The following is a 16,562-nucleotide window of genomic DNA, read 5'->3' on the forward strand; positions in this document are numbered from 1 at the left end:
TTCTGTCAACAAAGTAATCAATTCACAAAACTTTTGTTGGCCTGAGGCTATAGTAGAAAACATTTGCCCAAGTACCATGTAATGGGACTGAACCCAAAACCATGTGGTTGGGAAGCAAACTTCTTAACCACTCAGCCACGCCTGCAACTGTTTTGGGAATTTTTCCCCACCAAAATTGTCTCAATATCTTTTAAATGGAATCATCATCATCATCATCATCATTTAACGTCCGCTTTCCATGCTAGCATGGGTTGGACGATTTGACTGAGGACTGGTGAACCAGATGGCTACACCAGGCTCCAATCTGATTTTGCACAGTTTCTACAGCTGGATGCCCTTCCTAACGCCAACCACTCAGAGTGGAATCGATTAATATCATTATGGACATGATAATTTTTTGATCTCTATCAATAATCTATATATCTTAATAAGCTCTATCAGTAATACTCACTCTCCAGAAATGCACAATAGCTGGATGGTTCTGGTTATATTCTCCTTTGTAGGCTGTGTTCCTTTTCCAGTCATTGACATCAATGTCTTGGAGACCACACATCAGCAACTAAAAACAAACAACAGTTGAAAAGAATATTTATAACTCAAAATAACAAAAGGAATAATGAATTCAACTTACCTGTGCCTATGCATGAATTAGCTCTAAAATTGCAAGTTATCCATTCTCCTCACGTGAGGATAATGCCAGCAGTAATTATTAAAAGTTGTTAATTTATAGGAGACATAAGAATGTGTCACATTACAGGACTATCAAAACATCTTGAACTATATCCATACTATATATAACATGCACTAGTGGACAATGCATACACACTCAAAAAAGAGCTATTCACCTCTGTAAGAAAGCCCTCACTCCATACATGTAAGCCCAACTCTGAATAGTTTGTGTCCCTCTGTGTTTCTAGTCTCAGCTCCTTTCACAACATTTCCACCTAAACCCACTCAATGGACCTGATTCCTTCACTTCCATCATGGCTCAACCTTACCTAACTCTCCATCGGTTATGACAACAAGTGTTCCAGTTGATTCAATCAACTGAACATCTGCTTATGAAATTAATGTGCAAGTGGATGAGCATTCCACTGACATGCATACCCTTAACACATTTCTCAATGAGATTCAATGTGAAACAGAATGTGATAAGGCTGGCCCTTTAAATTACAGGTACTACTCATTTTTGCTAGCTGAGTGAACTGGAGCAACAAGAAATAAAGTGTCTTGGTCAAGGACACAATGTGCCACCAGGAATCGAACTAATAACCTTACAATTGTGAGCTGAATATCCTAGCCACTAGGCCACGTATCTTCATTCATCTCACCAGATTCTATATCAAACACTACTAAGTCATTCTTCTTCAGACTACATCATTCTACAATTCTCTTTATACTACCTATGATTTTCCTTCAACTACTAATCTGCAAGAGAGCAAGCTAAACTACAACGAACTGTTTCCCCATTCCAAGACACCCTAAAATCACTGAGCACTGTTCTGCCTCCTCAAACTTGTTTCTGTCTTCTTTTCCATTGATCTCTGAGGTTCAGTCCTTTAAGCTTTCTGTCAATTGCTGTCTTTTGAATATGTAGGCCATATTTTTCCTTCTTTGTAGTCCCTTACACTACAGCAGTCTCAAGCTATGTTTGGGACAACATCACACACACACATATATATCTCTTTTATTTCAGTCATTGGTTTGTGGCCATGTTGGCGCACCACCTCAAAGGGTTTAGTAAAACAAATCGATCCCAGGGCTTATTTTTTAAAAGTCTGGTACTTATTCTATCAGTCTCTTTTGCCAAAACACTAAGTTACAAGGTCATATACAAACCAACACCTGCTGTCAAACACTGTTGGACACACACACACACACACACATATGATGGGCTTGCAAATCAACAAATCACAATGGCATTTACCATAACAAGAGAGACAAAATAGTGATTACTGTGAAGATCAGAGTAGCAAATAGAAAAATGTCTCACCTCAACTTCATTCTCATCAAATATTTGTAACAATGTTTGGGGGATGAGAGCATTAAAACCTTTCATGAACAGCTTCATTTGATTTTCAACCCGAGAGACAAACCGCCACTTAATAACTAAGCTGTAAAAGAGGGTAAACAATAATATATATATATATCTGTATATATAGTTTATAGATCCAATATAGGTAGAATCAACAAAAAAAGAACTCCATCCAGTAAGAGATAAATATCAATTTAAATACACAACTGAAATAGTTTCATACATTTACGATACTTAAACTAGGCACATAAATAAAATACTTCATGTATCTCCAAGCAATTATGTGTTTTATATATATTATATAAACACACACAGACACACACACACACACACACAGGTTTAGTAATACAAAACAAGGAAAACAGAACTCAAAACATGAGTGCATGTGTGTTTGTGTATATATTTTTCAATTGGCAGGACCAAGAGTTTCAGGCATGGCACTTATTAAAACTGATAAGCACAATGCACAAAACTCTCAGCCTTCTAGTCACTTTTGTAACTTTCAGTTGATTAAATAATAAAAAAAAAGTATACTCAGACTTCTGTATTTGAGTTCTATGAGCTCTAGCTACAAACTTGAACTCTGCTAGAATAGTATCATCTTTGATTATCTGTATTATATCTTTCATTTTTAATTGTCTCAGCCATTGGACTGTGGCCATGCTAGGGCACCACCTTGAAAGTTTTAGTTGAGCAAGTCAATCATGATACTTATTCTATTACACCATTTTTGCCAAACCACTAAGTTACAGGGTTGTAAACCAACAAGCAATCATGGGAGGAGGAACAAACACTAAAGCATAGACACACACTATATGTGGTGTGCGTGTGTATATATATATTTATTCACACACCGGAGGCGCAATGGCCCAGTGATGAGGGCAGTGGACACGTGGTCATAGGATTGAGGTTTCGATTCCCAGACCGGGTGTTGTGAGTGTTTATTGAGCGAAAACACCTAAAGCTCCATGAGGCTCCAGCAGGGGATGGTGGCGAACCCTGCTGTACTCTTTCACCACAACTTTCTCTCACTCTTTCTTCCTGTTTCTGTTGTACCTGTATTTCAAAGGGCCAGCCTTGTCACACTGTGTCACGCTGAATATCCCCGAGAACTACGTTAAGGGTACACGTGTCTGTGGAGTGCTCAGCTACTTGCACGTTAATTTCACAAGCAGGTTGTTCCGTTGATCGGATCAACTGGAACCCTCGACGTCATAAGCGACGGAGTGCCAACAACATACACACACCACACAGTCATGGCCAAAAGTCTGGAACATTTAAAAAAAATTAAAATGGTTATGCCTAAATATAATTTAATTCAAATAAATATATAAAATAGAGATATACTTACCTAATAACTGATCCAATGGTTCAATATCTTTTAATTGAATCATTGGATCAGTTATTAGGTAAGTATATCTCAACATTGTATGTATTAGAATAGAATTGTACTTGAGCATAACAATTTTAATTTTTAAAAGAACGTTCCAAACTTTTGACCACAACTGTATATACACACACACAGACACACAATGAGCATCTATAGTTTCCATTCATGAAATTCACTCACAATGAATTGGTTGATTTGAGGCTATATTATAATACATGTTACAGGAAGAAGAGGGATTCTATCAAGTTAGGTTACAGGAAAATACAACAGAAAAATGGCACAATGATAAGCATGGCAAAGAACAAGCCATACACAATATTTAATCTAATCATTATTACTATATTTGTATTGAAATACTCTGCCTGCATTTCAATGTCATTATTAATCTCGTGTTTGGAACAAAAATTAACATGAAATTTTGAAGGAAGTCTTTTTTTCGTTTATCTTTTACTTGTCTCAGTCATTAGACTGTAGCTATTTTGGAGCACCGCCTTTTTGAAGAATTTTTTAGTCAAATGTATCAACCCCAGTACTTACTTTTTATAAGCCTGGTACTTATTCTATCAGTTACATTTGCTGAACCACTAAGTTATAGGAACATAAACACACCAACACCAACACTGGTTGTCAAGCAGTGGAGGAGAACAAACACAGACACAAAGACAAACACACACACACATATATATATATGCATATATACAATGGGCTTCTTTCAGTTTCCATCTATCAAATCCACTCACAAGGCTTTGGTCGGCCTGAGGCTATACTAGAAGATACTTGCCCAAGGTGCCATGTGGTTGGGAAGGAAGTTTCTTACCACACAGCCACATCTGCACCTTAGATTACTTTAAGGCAGAAAGTTTGTGTCATAAAATGTTAAGTAGGTTGTTTAACCCTTTTAGCATTCAAATTTCTGTCTAATGTAAAGCTTATTAATTCACACACTTTTGAATTACTCATGCATTATCTTCTTGAGTTGAGATTTTGACAATATGCTCGTTTACTTTTAGTATGACATTGTAGGGTAGGTGTGAAAGGCCTGATCTGGCCAGTTTGAACATAAAACAGGCAGAATATTTGGGCCAGATATGGTTGGTTTAAATGCAAAAGAGTTAAACCTGAAATCAAATACTTACTCAATGTATTCCAGTTTATTCTCCTCACAAACTACAATGTCTTTTCCTCCAGGTTTTAGCTCTCGTTCAGCTCTCTGGAATTACATAAAATACACCTGAGATTGTGATATACAAACCTTACTCAAATAATAACAATGACAACATGGAGTTAAGTATCTTGCTTAACACCTACTGCAGAATGATTTGGGATCCAAGTGCTTAACATGTAACCATTTGGTTATTTTGCACCATCCTCTACAGAAATTTCCTTTGACAGGAGTTAGATTGGTCCTTTGTTTGATGGGTAATTTTCTTTCTTTTTCTCTGTGTGTGCACACGCGCACACATGTGTGTGTGTGTGTGTGCATGCTATACCTATTTTACTGGTGTCAGCTATCATGGACCACCATGTGTGATTCTTCCTGGGAATTGTACAGCAATGGTCTCCCATTGCTTTCTGCCAGATTATTTACAGTTTACTCAGCTACTCTCCTAAGCTTACCCACAAAGCACAAGGCTTATTTAACTCATAGACAAGGGAACTGGTTCATGTGACAGATATCAAGACATGTTGATACACCAGTGACATGTGTTGAGGGGTGAGACAACCCTTCCTCAAAATCCTGTATGTGTTAAGCATGGGACCAGCCTTTGCTATTTAACCCATAACTGGGGCCCTTGACAAGTTCTGCTACTCCAGGTCAAAAACTCTCAAGCTGAAGCCCTTACACCAGCTGTAGTTTCAACTTTCTTTGAAACCATTATAGAAACCATTACAAAGACTAGGGCAAATCTATTAATTGTACTTCATTATTAGAGAAGTGTTTATACCCAAACCATCACACAAATATGAGTGATCATGAGGAATTGCACATCCTGATTTTGATAATTTCATTTCAGATATTTTTTTTTTTTGTAATATTTCAATATATTTCTTGACCATTTCCATCTCAGCTGTTGTCAAACATTTCAACTATTTTCTGTATTAACTTTCTACTCACATTCAAAACAATGATCATTCCTTTTTGTTTTTACTGGATATTGTAGAGAGTGTATCTATAACTGCATTAGCTTATTTTTTGCTGTTATAGCAAATAAAAAAAGTAGATGGTCAAAAGTAGATGGTCAGAAGTAGATGGTCAAAAAAAGTAGATGGTCAGAAGCTTGAACAAGAAAATTCTTCAAGTATTAAGGACAAATAATAAATCAGGCAGGCTGCTAAATAGAAGTTACTCAAAGAATAAACAAGGCTAAAAGAACATCAATAAGAATGTAAAAGATCTCCACTCCAAGAGAAATAACACAGCACCTAAAATTGAGGGTAGTAAACTGTTATACTATGGCAATCATCTTCTACAGGGCTGAAATTTGGACAAATTACAGAGCAATGGAGAAGACAGAAGCTTTTGAGATGTAAATCTTTTGCAGATTTCATAGAATAAGCTGGAAAGATAGAGTAACAAATATTGCAGTTCTAGAAAAGATGAAAGTCCAAAGACTTCTGTTGTCAAGAATGAAGTCAACAAGGAAACCATGCTTTGGACATAGAATGCACCACCAGTCACTGACCAAGATCATCCTGACAGAAAGTGCTGAGAGAAAGAGAGCAAGAGGCTGTCAAAAAGGTTTATGAACTGATGGCATCAAAGAAAGGAGTGGAAACAAGAGCCTGATTGATTGTATACATGCAGCACAACGCAGCAGGAACTGGAGAGTCTTGGAAAGTCAATCCCTGGATACAGGGAGGGCACCTGGCTGATGATGAGTATGATTTGTGAGAAATTTGGCTGCAAATTTTAACAGAACAAATGAATACTCTAAAAGTTCTGTTGTTGAAGAACTGGAAGAAAATAACAAGCTACTCAAACTACAAAATTGTACCTCATGGATATCAGAGCAGACAGTGTAATTCTCCACAACTGTAGAGGTACAGAACATGGAATCCTCAAACTATCAGGAAATATGAATTCTCCTGAGAATGTTATATATAACAGATTGCCATCTTTATCTAAAGGGAGATGTATTTTACACTTGTCAAAGTCATGACACTTTAAGTACTGGACTTTAATAAAACAACTTAGGGATCCTCCTTAGGGATTTGCATTTATATGACAATACAGCCAAAATCTGACAATATAATGAAAATATACTTACCTCTCCAAAATAGTCTTCTTCTACACAGAATCTGATATCAAGTTCTGTTGGGTCATTTTCTTTAATCCACACTAATGAATTATGGTATTCAGAATCCTGCAAATCACATGAAACAAATATTTCATAGTTAGTAAAATGACAATCAGCAGCATCATATACAACGATTAGTATCATAGAGTTGTATCCCTTTATTTTTGATTTCAAATCTCTAGGTCAGTGGTTCCCAACCTTTTCACAATGGTTCTCAACCCCTTTCATTTAAATGAGTTTTCCCACAGACCCCTTTTAATATGCTTATCCTTATGTGTATGTATGTATGTGTATATATATATATATATATATATATATATATATATATATATATGAAATTTTGAATTTAGTTCATGGACCCCCAGTACTACCTTTGCACACCACCAGGGGTCTGCAGACCACAGGTTGGGAACCACTGCTCTAAGTGAACTTTGAACTTTACTCTTTCAGAGTTGATAACAAAGCACCAGTCAAGTAGTGAAGAGGTTGATTCAATCAGATATGACACTATTCTCTCCATCACTTTGTGTCTGTATTAATTGCTATCAGCAATGTTTCAACACTAAAAACTAGGAATTTGCATGCAGTCATGTTACATTCTTGGCAACAATGTCAAATAATTAGCCCCAAATCTATATATTTTGCTAAGGCATTGTGAAACTAATAACCTAGTGTAGAATTCAATATACATATGCTTCAAATCAAAGAACTAGTCGAGTACAGAGTGGTAATAAGAAATTGAAATGACAAAAGAATAAACGATTATCTTATGAACTTCATTAGCTTACATCTGTTTCTGCTACAAGATGCACTGGACTCATATTTGAGTGCTTGAGTAACACTTTATAGTTTCATCACAGCCTTGAATATGAAGCTAATGAAGTACATATTACCCAGTTATTCCTTGGTCATTTTATTTTCTGATATATATATATATTTATATATATATATATACACACACACACACACACACTCATTTAGTGCTGACTGTTAGCAAAAAGTATTCAGGCATAGCTGTGTGGTAAGCTTGCTTCCCAAACACATGATTCCAGGTTCAGTTTCACTGCATGACACCTTGGGGAAGTGTTGTCTACTATAGCTTCAGGCTGACCAAAGCCGAGTTAGTGGCAGGCAGAAACAGAAAGAAACCTGTTGTATGTATATATCTGTCTGTGTGTCTTTGTGTCTGTGTTTGTTCCCAACCACTGTTTGACAACCAGTGTTGGTGAGTTTACATGTCCGTAACTTAACAGACCAATAGAATAAGTAGCAGGCTAAAAAAAAAAAAAAAAAAGTTGATTTGTTCAACTAAAAACACTTCAAGGCAGTGCCTCAGCATGAAACACACTATGGTTCTGGTTTCATTCCTGTTACACAGCATCGACAGTGTTTGTAGCAAATGTTTGTGTTTTCTTCTAAAGCCTCAGGCTGACAAATGCCTTGTGAATGACATCTCTCTTCAAATACTTCACTAATTAGGACTGTTAATATAATTTCCCCATGTTTTGACAGAAGGCTGTAAATAAATGACACTGCTTGTACAAGAGTGATACTTGCTTTACAACCAGTATGTGATGCCAAGACAAGAAGATACAAACAACCAACCCACAAATCGTTGTCACCGCCACCACCATTATTAAACATCCACTTTTCCATGCTTGCATGGGTCAGATGGAACTAGTTGAGACAGATTTTCTACAGCTAGATGCCCTCCTGTCACCAACCCTCATCAGTTTCCAAGCAAGATAATATTTCCCATGGCCAGACATATTTTCCAGAAAGACAGACTTCTTTCAGTTTTGGTCCACCAAATCCACTCACAAGGCTTTGATCAGCTTAAGGTTATAGTAGATTTTTGATCATGGTGTCACACAGTAGGACTGAATCCAAGACCACATGGCTGGAAAGCAAACTTCTTAAATACATAGCCTTAAGTCTGTGTGTGTATGTATAATACGATAAGTGCCTCTTGTGTGTGTGTGTGTGTGTGTGTGTGTGTGTGTGTGTGTGTGTGTGTGTGTGTGTGTGTGTGTGTGTGTGTGTGTGTGTGTGTGTGTGCGTGCGTGCGCGCAACATAAATTCTTATGCATGAAACTCTCAGCTCTTGAGTACTCTGTAACTTCTGATTCACACACACACAAATTGAAGCTATTGAGAGAAAGTAAAAATTCACTTACCACTGATTCCATATCTGAAAGTTTTATTGTTTTTCCTAACATCATTTTATAGAATGGACGAATAAAAAAGGCTGCAAGAGGAAAAACATTAACATTAATAACAGAGTTACTAAAAAAAAAATATATAAATCTACAATACAAAAATAAAAAAACATTTTAGCATTTTGTTTGCTTGTTTCAGTAATATGGGCAAAATTAGTGTATTTCAACTGGAATATAGTAACAAAAGACTAGAGGGATTCTTTTTTCAATAATATATGTTTGTTTCAATTAATTTTGAAAAGGAAGACAAATTCAGTCTTTCAAATGTCATTCCAGTTATAAATAATACATAAGGTCAGAAACTCCTTGGATTGAAGAAAAGGTAGAAACTCTGCACAAAAGATTTATTTTAAATAATTCTTGATGCTTCTATATTTATGTTCTAAACAAACAAACTTGCCTTCTCATTTGTAAGACTAAAGCATCTAATTTGGATGAATGTAAGTCAGAGAGTCACTTTGGTGTTACAGATGTCTGGGTTACAGTAGATGTACTATTCAAATACTGCAGGTGGTTTTCTTATTTTATTTTCTATCCAAGGGGTTGCTGACAATGTATTTTATGGGACATCATGTACATCTGGATCAGAATTTAAGATGGTTCTTTTATAAGACCTTAGTAATTCTTTAACTTTTAGTTAGAACTGACTGAAGCACACAGGTGACCTGTTCTTATTTAAAATATAGTCACTGGCATGGCTGTGTTCTAGAAGTTCACTTTTCAACTGTGCTGTTTCAGATTCAGTTTCCATGTGCTGTAGCACCTTTGGCAAGTGTTTTCTGCTATAGCTCTCAGCTGACTGAAGCCTCACAAAGGGATTTGTTAGGGTCAAAACTGAGGAAAAAAAGCCTGTTTTGTGTTGTCATCATTTAACATCCATGTTCCAGGCTGGCATGGGTTGAACGGTTTCTACAGCTGGACACTCTTCCTATAACCAACCACTTTACAGAATGTATCAGGTGCTTTTTTTTCATAGCACCAGTATTAGTGAGGTCACATGCAGCTCATAAGATCCAGTTTGACTGAGAGGAGCTAGAATAGAGAGGGCTTTATGTTATAGGATGGAGTTTTAGAGTGAGAGAAAAAGTTCCAGAACAGAACATGTTTCTTGCTGCAAAGGAGCTACACAGCTACTCACATTATACACAAGAGGGTGGGAGTGGTTGCAAGTCACATAACTCATTTATGTTCAGGTTCTTGAAAGCTATACACAGTACCTCATACAACATAGTTGTTATAGAGATACAGAGGGTGAGAGAGTGAGTGAATGTATGTACATTTTACATAATATGAAAATGACAAAATGACAGGTGGCAATATTGATGGCAAATATAGTACAGCTGATAACAACATCTTACTGACAAAATAGAGCTGTAAAAGACCAATAAGGTTCCACTTACCATCTAACAATTTACCATGATACACAGCCATTCCTGCAATCCGACCAATGAACTCAAAGTAACTTAAGTGCTCTTCGTTAGCCACACCTGACAAAGGATTTATCTGGAGGGTATAGTTGTCACTAGAGGAAGGAAAAAAATGTCAAAAAATATAAATACTCAATACAGAAATATTGAAAAATACCTTTAAATTAACAACAGTGGCATCCTATCTTTGCTCAAACTCATCTGCTTCTCTCACAACTTGGATTACATTTCATCTAAATACCTCTGCCACCTGTGGACAAGGTTATCAAATCAAAGAAAAGACAAGAAAAGAAGAAACATCACAGTAGCCATGACTTTTGGAAGTCAGTGTTTTCATGCTCAGAATTGTATAAGAATAGATTAAACTACTCATGTCAGTTATTAGCTGTTAAGGTATTACCTCCTTAAAAATTCCATGCCTCCCAAAATTCACCAACAAAACTCCTGACATGTCTATGCATTCTTTCCTCTTAGAATAGCCAAATTTTCCACATCAAACAATATAGTCTTAGACAATACAAAAGGAAAACAAAAGATGGTCATGTCTGGATTGCTTTTGATCATATTAACCTAAGACATTGGGAGACACAGCTGTCAGGTCAAATCAAAGAACAGTGGGTGTTAGAGATGAAATGCCACAACACTGAAGCAATGTTGCATTGAAAACTCACCTAACTTACAACAACCAAGGAAATAAAAGTATGATGTAAATCTTAGCTATATATGGTGTTAGATGTGAGACACATTGGCACAGCTGTTTTGACACATGACTGATCCATGTTTTAACATTTCTTTCTCTCCCTCTCTCTATTTATATGCATGAGCATCCTATGTTTGTATGCATGTGTAATGTCTCTCTCTTACTTTCTCTATGTATATTTCTTTGCATGTGTATTTGTTTTAACCTCCAGTAGTAACATGTACAGTTACCAAAATGGCTTGAACGTCCAGTCAGCTTTGCCCATTCATCTCACTCTGGTGTTGGATCTCCATCATTCAACAATGAGGATCCAATTGTTTAACCAACTGAATCATTACGTAAGTGGTTGAGCATTCCACAGATGTGTGTATCCTTAACATAACAAAGAAATCTGAATGCTAAAGGGTTAAGAGAATTCAAAACTTACGTAGCTGAATATTCAAATAACCCATAGTAAGGGTTGAACATTTCTTTAGAGAGCATATAGAACCATTCTCTGGCAACACCGCCATAATCTAAACCGACTTCACCATCAAATTCAATCCATAATCTGGTAAGAAAAAAAAACGTTAACATATTAGAGATAACGAGAATGTACTTATAATTAAACACAGTTTCAATATAGATGTCTTGTGAAAATAGATTCTAAAAAAAATTGGTGAATAAAGATGGATGTTGATTCATATTTTTACATGTTTTTCTATGCTAACAGGAGTTAGATGAATATACATTTAGCGGAGACAGTTTTTTTTACAGTAGGATTTCTTATCATTATTAATCACTAATTTTCCAAGTAAGATACTTTTCAATCCACTCAGCTTTGAAAGTGCACATGATGTGCTGACAGGGAGGCACACAATGTCAAGTGATTTTCCGGGGAAGCTACCACTGCTTGACAACTAGTGTTGGTGTGTTTATGTTCCCATAACTTAGCGATTCAGCAAAAGAAATCAATCAAGTGAGAAGAGCTGAGGTGAGGCCCCGAAACTAGCATTGGCAAAAATGGCTGGATGGCTCTTGTAGCCCCGTGTTCTTTTAAAGGAGGAACAAACTAACTAATTAACTCCAAATATGATAATTTCGGTAGTTAGAAATTAAACTTCAGTCACCAGAATATATTTCAAGTGTAAATATGCAAAATAAAACTAAATTTTGAAAATTTATTTACTGTGCAACTCAAAGTTGCCTGATCTTTTAATGTACATGGAGCCTCATTTATTACTAATCAAGGATAACACTCTGTTCAATTGTGAACCATGTTACACTTATTAAGGATTGATCTGTGATAACACAAGTCAGCAATCAGAATAAAATTCTACTTATAGCCAGCAGCCATTCACAAAGCTCAGTTACCAAGAATGCACTGACTATCACTTGTGTTTACATGACTCTTGCAAGGCTGCATATTTTTTTATATAGATTTATGTAATTGTACCCATCGACACAGGACCAGTGAGTAGAAAAAGTACAATGGCACCTGATCCTAACAAATGATGCAGGTAAGTGTATTCTCTCCAGGAAAAGGTAGAGATCATCATCATCATCATCGTCGTTTAACGTCCGCTTTACATGCTAGCATGGGTTGGACGATTTGACTGAGGACTGGTGAAACCAGATGGCTACACCAGGCTCCAATCTGATTTGGCAGAGTTTCTACAGCTGGATGCCCTTCCTAACGCCAACCACTCAGAGAGTGTAGTGGGTGCTTTTGATCAAGAAAATATGAAATGGTGGAAGCTTTACTGCTGTGTGCAGCGAGTTTGATGTCAATGAATTTACTTTCATCCCAATGTACAATGTATGTGGATATGGTTCATTTATCACTGTTTTATGAAACCAAACCTCTGTGATAAATGAGAATAGATGTACTAATTTTGAAAAAAAAAAAAAATAAATAAAAAGAGGTTTGATTAAAAGAAGAAGTAAAAGTTTATAGAAATAAACAAACCTGGTTTTAAGTAGATCTACTTTCTTCACATTCATTATGACACGGAAAGAATCTTCAAATACGTTTGACCGTGATATTTTGATATCAATTTTGTTCGGAACATTGACCTGAAAAAGAGAACATTAACATGTTACTATCAGAAAAGGTATTACATTAATTCCAGTTTTAATTGATGCAGTGACATGTCTAGTGTTAGTGGTATAATACATACACACAGCCTGTGACATTTCAGCAAATGCTAATAAGAGTAACTAATAAAGTTTTCTAATTTGGGCAAAAAGCCAGCAGTTTTGAGCTGGGTGGATTTAGTTGAGTATATCAACCCAAGCACTAGATTAGTACTTTAGTTTATCAATCCTAGAGGGATGAAGGGTAAAATTGAACTCAGTGGAATTTTAACTCAGAATAGAAGAAACCAGAAGATATACTGTAATTTTTTCCCAATGCTCTAACAATTCTTATCAATCTTCTGCCCAAATCTTCGTACAAATATAGCAGCAAAAGCTGTATTTACATATAGACAGAAATATTTTTATATATGTGTCAAAAACAAACTAAGGAAGGAAACATTTTCTAGTGTTTGTGTGCAAGTTTATTTGCATATCAGACATACTGCACAAAGTGATTTTTTATGTGTGCATTACAGGAAGTTTGTAAATGCAAAATTTGTATCCTGTTAGAGTGGAATTCAGTTCAACCAATTCTTTTACATGATAATGTATAAAAGTAAGCCATGGCCTGTGTTAGTGTAATAAATATTCATTACACCTGTGTCTGAGTCCAATTCTCACCAAATCTCACTTTGTCTTTCATCCTTTTGAGAGTCAATAAAGAAAGTAGCAGCCTAGTGACTGGGATAGCTTACTCTTCCTCCATCCATCACATTGTAGATGCTCCACAAAGTCAAAGGGGTTAAGCCCTTAAGGGTATCTATGTTTAATCACAATTACACAGACATTTAAAGCAATTAACAAAAGTATGGTCCATGCTACCATTTCAGAGTGATGGCTGTAATATTCTTTTATTAATCTTTATGTCTGATATATAACAATATTTATAACTTAGATTCTAATAAAAGTTGGGATGGTGATTATTGTTATTGATAAAATCAGGGTTATATACAACTGATGTTGGAGAGGAACAAATTTGTCAAGCAGTTGGAGGTTGTTTGTAATTTGTCATAGCATTGGGTACTCGAAACACGAACATAAGCACCCACACACCCACGTACACAATATTCAAGGCAGATGATAACCACCTGTTTTCCAAAAAATAGTTTGTGTCCAAACCAACGAGAAACCGAGTAACGCGTTTGAGGGAAGAATTCTCTCCCTTGTATCTCCATTTGCGATGATTAATATTTTGCACAAGACCGCTTTATCATTTTTTAAGGCAAAAAGCTTTTGTTGATTAAATTGATTCAATATATTACTGGTACTTATTTTATTGATTTAGGAAGGATATTTAGCAAATGTGACTTGGGTGAGATGGCAAGAGTGTAAAAGTACAGAAGAATCTCCTTAATTCAATTCCTAAGGAAGGGCAGAAGAATAATATAACTTACAGGTTTGCGAAGTTTGGATCGGAAGTAATCATATTTTCTTTTATAATCCCGAGAATATGGAACTGCCTACAAAGGGTAAAAAAAGAAAATAAAAATTAAATTAAATTAAATTAAATTACAAGAATGATTAATAGTTTGTACTTGGTGTCTTCATAGCAAATTATTTTAAATAGACTGAATCTGTAAAAGATTTTAGCCATTGATATACACTATACAATGGCATTGATAGGAGATAAAATGACAATGAAAACGATTGAGATACAGAGAAGTGTAAGAAAGAGCTGTAATAGTTCAACAGGCTTGTATTGCTCCATATCTGATTGACACTCACCAAAATTAAATAGTAATTAAAACAATGAATCACAGAAAGTTTTAGGCAGGAAGTTTCCTTCATTTACTTCAAGAAAACATTTAACAAGAAGTTTGCTTTGCAAACCATATGAATTCTGGGTTCAGTTCCATTGTATGGCACTGTGGACAAGTCTCTTCTGTCACTTTATGCTGACAAATCCCTCGTGAGTGGATTTAAAAGATAGAAACTATGCAAAAGCCTTCCATATTTGTGTGTGTCAGCACATGTATGCATATGGATAAACATTAATCTTGATATTTCATTAGTCACTACCCAAGTAACTGATGTTGACATTCCAACCAGTCTGCACTGTCAAAGACGTGTGGAATATGAAAATCCTTTGCCTGAAAAATCAGGTGAGGATTGATGACAGGAAGAGCACCCAACCATAAAATCCTACCTCAAAATCAATTCCTCATCCAAACATGACTAAGTAGACAATACCATCATCATGCTAATGTCCATTTTTCCATGCTTGCATTGGTCAGATGGAATTAAATAAGACAGATTTTCTACAACTGAATGCCCCTCCTATTGCTAACCTTCACTATTTCCAAACAAGGTAATATTTCCCCCATCGCCAGAAATATTTTCTGAGAAGATTGGAAACAAAGGACTCCACTTTGATGATGATGACACTTGTTTATAATTACCCAGTAAGGCCAAGACAAGGAGACACAGACACATGCATATATAATGGATTTCTTTCAGTTTTCCATCTACTAAATCCACTCACAAGGCTTTGGTCGACTAGGGGCTATAGTTGAAGGCACTTGCCCATTGTGTCATGCAGTGCGACTGAATCTGAAAACAGGTGGTTGGGAAGCAAATTTCTCCCCCACACAGCCATACATGCACCTACATTGAATACAATTGCCCTGCCTGATGCATCAGGATTTTGGCTGACTGAAAACACTGTAATATCAGACAACACTATTTTGGTTAACCTGCCATACCTTAATAAATGAAATAAATGTTAAAAGAAAATATACTTACTGGACCTCCAAGCTTCTGCAGTCGGGGATCTTCCCACATTGTACTTCTGGTATCTGGAAGAAAACACAACATGAAATAACTCAAGAATAATACAGTATAAAATGGGAAACAGATTCTATTCTCTCTGTCTGTTGTATCCCATTATATAAAATATATATATATTCCCTTACTTTGTGAATCACATTGACAAAAAATAATAAAACATTATTTAATAAAAAAAATACTAATGGAAATAGAAAAATATCATTTTCATTTAACATCCACTTTTCTATGCTTGACATTACGTACACAAGAATGCTTTGTGCAGTTCTCAATCTTTCTTAGCAGCAACAACTTACAAAACAACAACAGCATGACAGTCTTCCTACCATCACCTCAAATAATCAGAGAAAAAAGAATATGTTATGCAGGACACTGCTGGAGAAGCAAGAATGAAATATTGAGCAATCTCTTTCTCTGGAAACCCATGCATGGACATACAAAAGAGCGTGTATGAATTACTTAGTGGAAAACACTGGATATCAAGTAAACGATATGAAAACTGCTATTTTAAGATGAAGGCGTCTGGCATGGATGAGTTGTATTGGTCTAGGTAAGTCCCCCAACCAGATGGATATAGATTTTTATGTTTG

At 35.9% G+C, this 16,562-nt stretch overlaps 1 protein-coding gene across 1 annotated transcript in view; it reads right to left on the bottom strand.

Annotated features, from left to right (window-relative positions):
• Window positions 1-16,562, bottom strand: part of LOC106873354 (E3 ubiquitin-protein ligase NEDD4) — a 353,166-nt gene that overhangs the window by 5,841 nt on the left and 330,763 nt on the right. The window contains exons 17-26 of the mRNA XM_052965854.1: window positions 15,931-15,983; window positions 14,583-14,648; window positions 13,019-13,125; window positions 11,498-11,620; window positions 10,344-10,465; window positions 8,902-8,972; window positions 6,695-6,790; window positions 4,562-4,635; window positions 1,994-2,114; window positions 452-559 (exon numbers count right to left, since the gene is read on the bottom strand). Coding sequence (XP_052821814.1) covers window positions 452-559; window positions 1,994-2,114; window positions 4,562-4,635; window positions 6,695-6,790; window positions 8,902-8,972; window positions 10,344-10,465; window positions 11,498-11,620; window positions 13,019-13,125; window positions 14,583-14,648; window positions 15,931-15,983 — 941 coding nt within the window. The remainder of the gene's footprint in view (window positions 1-451; window positions 560-1,993; window positions 2,115-4,561; window positions 4,636-6,694; window positions 6,791-8,901; window positions 8,973-10,343; window positions 10,466-11,497; window positions 11,621-13,018; window positions 13,126-14,582; window positions 14,649-15,930; window positions 15,984-16,562) is intronic.

The sequence above is a fragment of the Octopus bimaculoides genome, chromosome 2, assembly GCF_001194135.2.
Source record: "Octopus bimaculoides isolate UCB-OBI-ISO-001 chromosome 2, ASM119413v2, whole genome shotgun sequence".
In the NCBI taxonomy this organism is placed as follows: domain Eukaryota; kingdom Metazoa; phylum Mollusca; class Cephalopoda; order Octopoda; family Octopodidae; genus Octopus; species Octopus bimaculoides.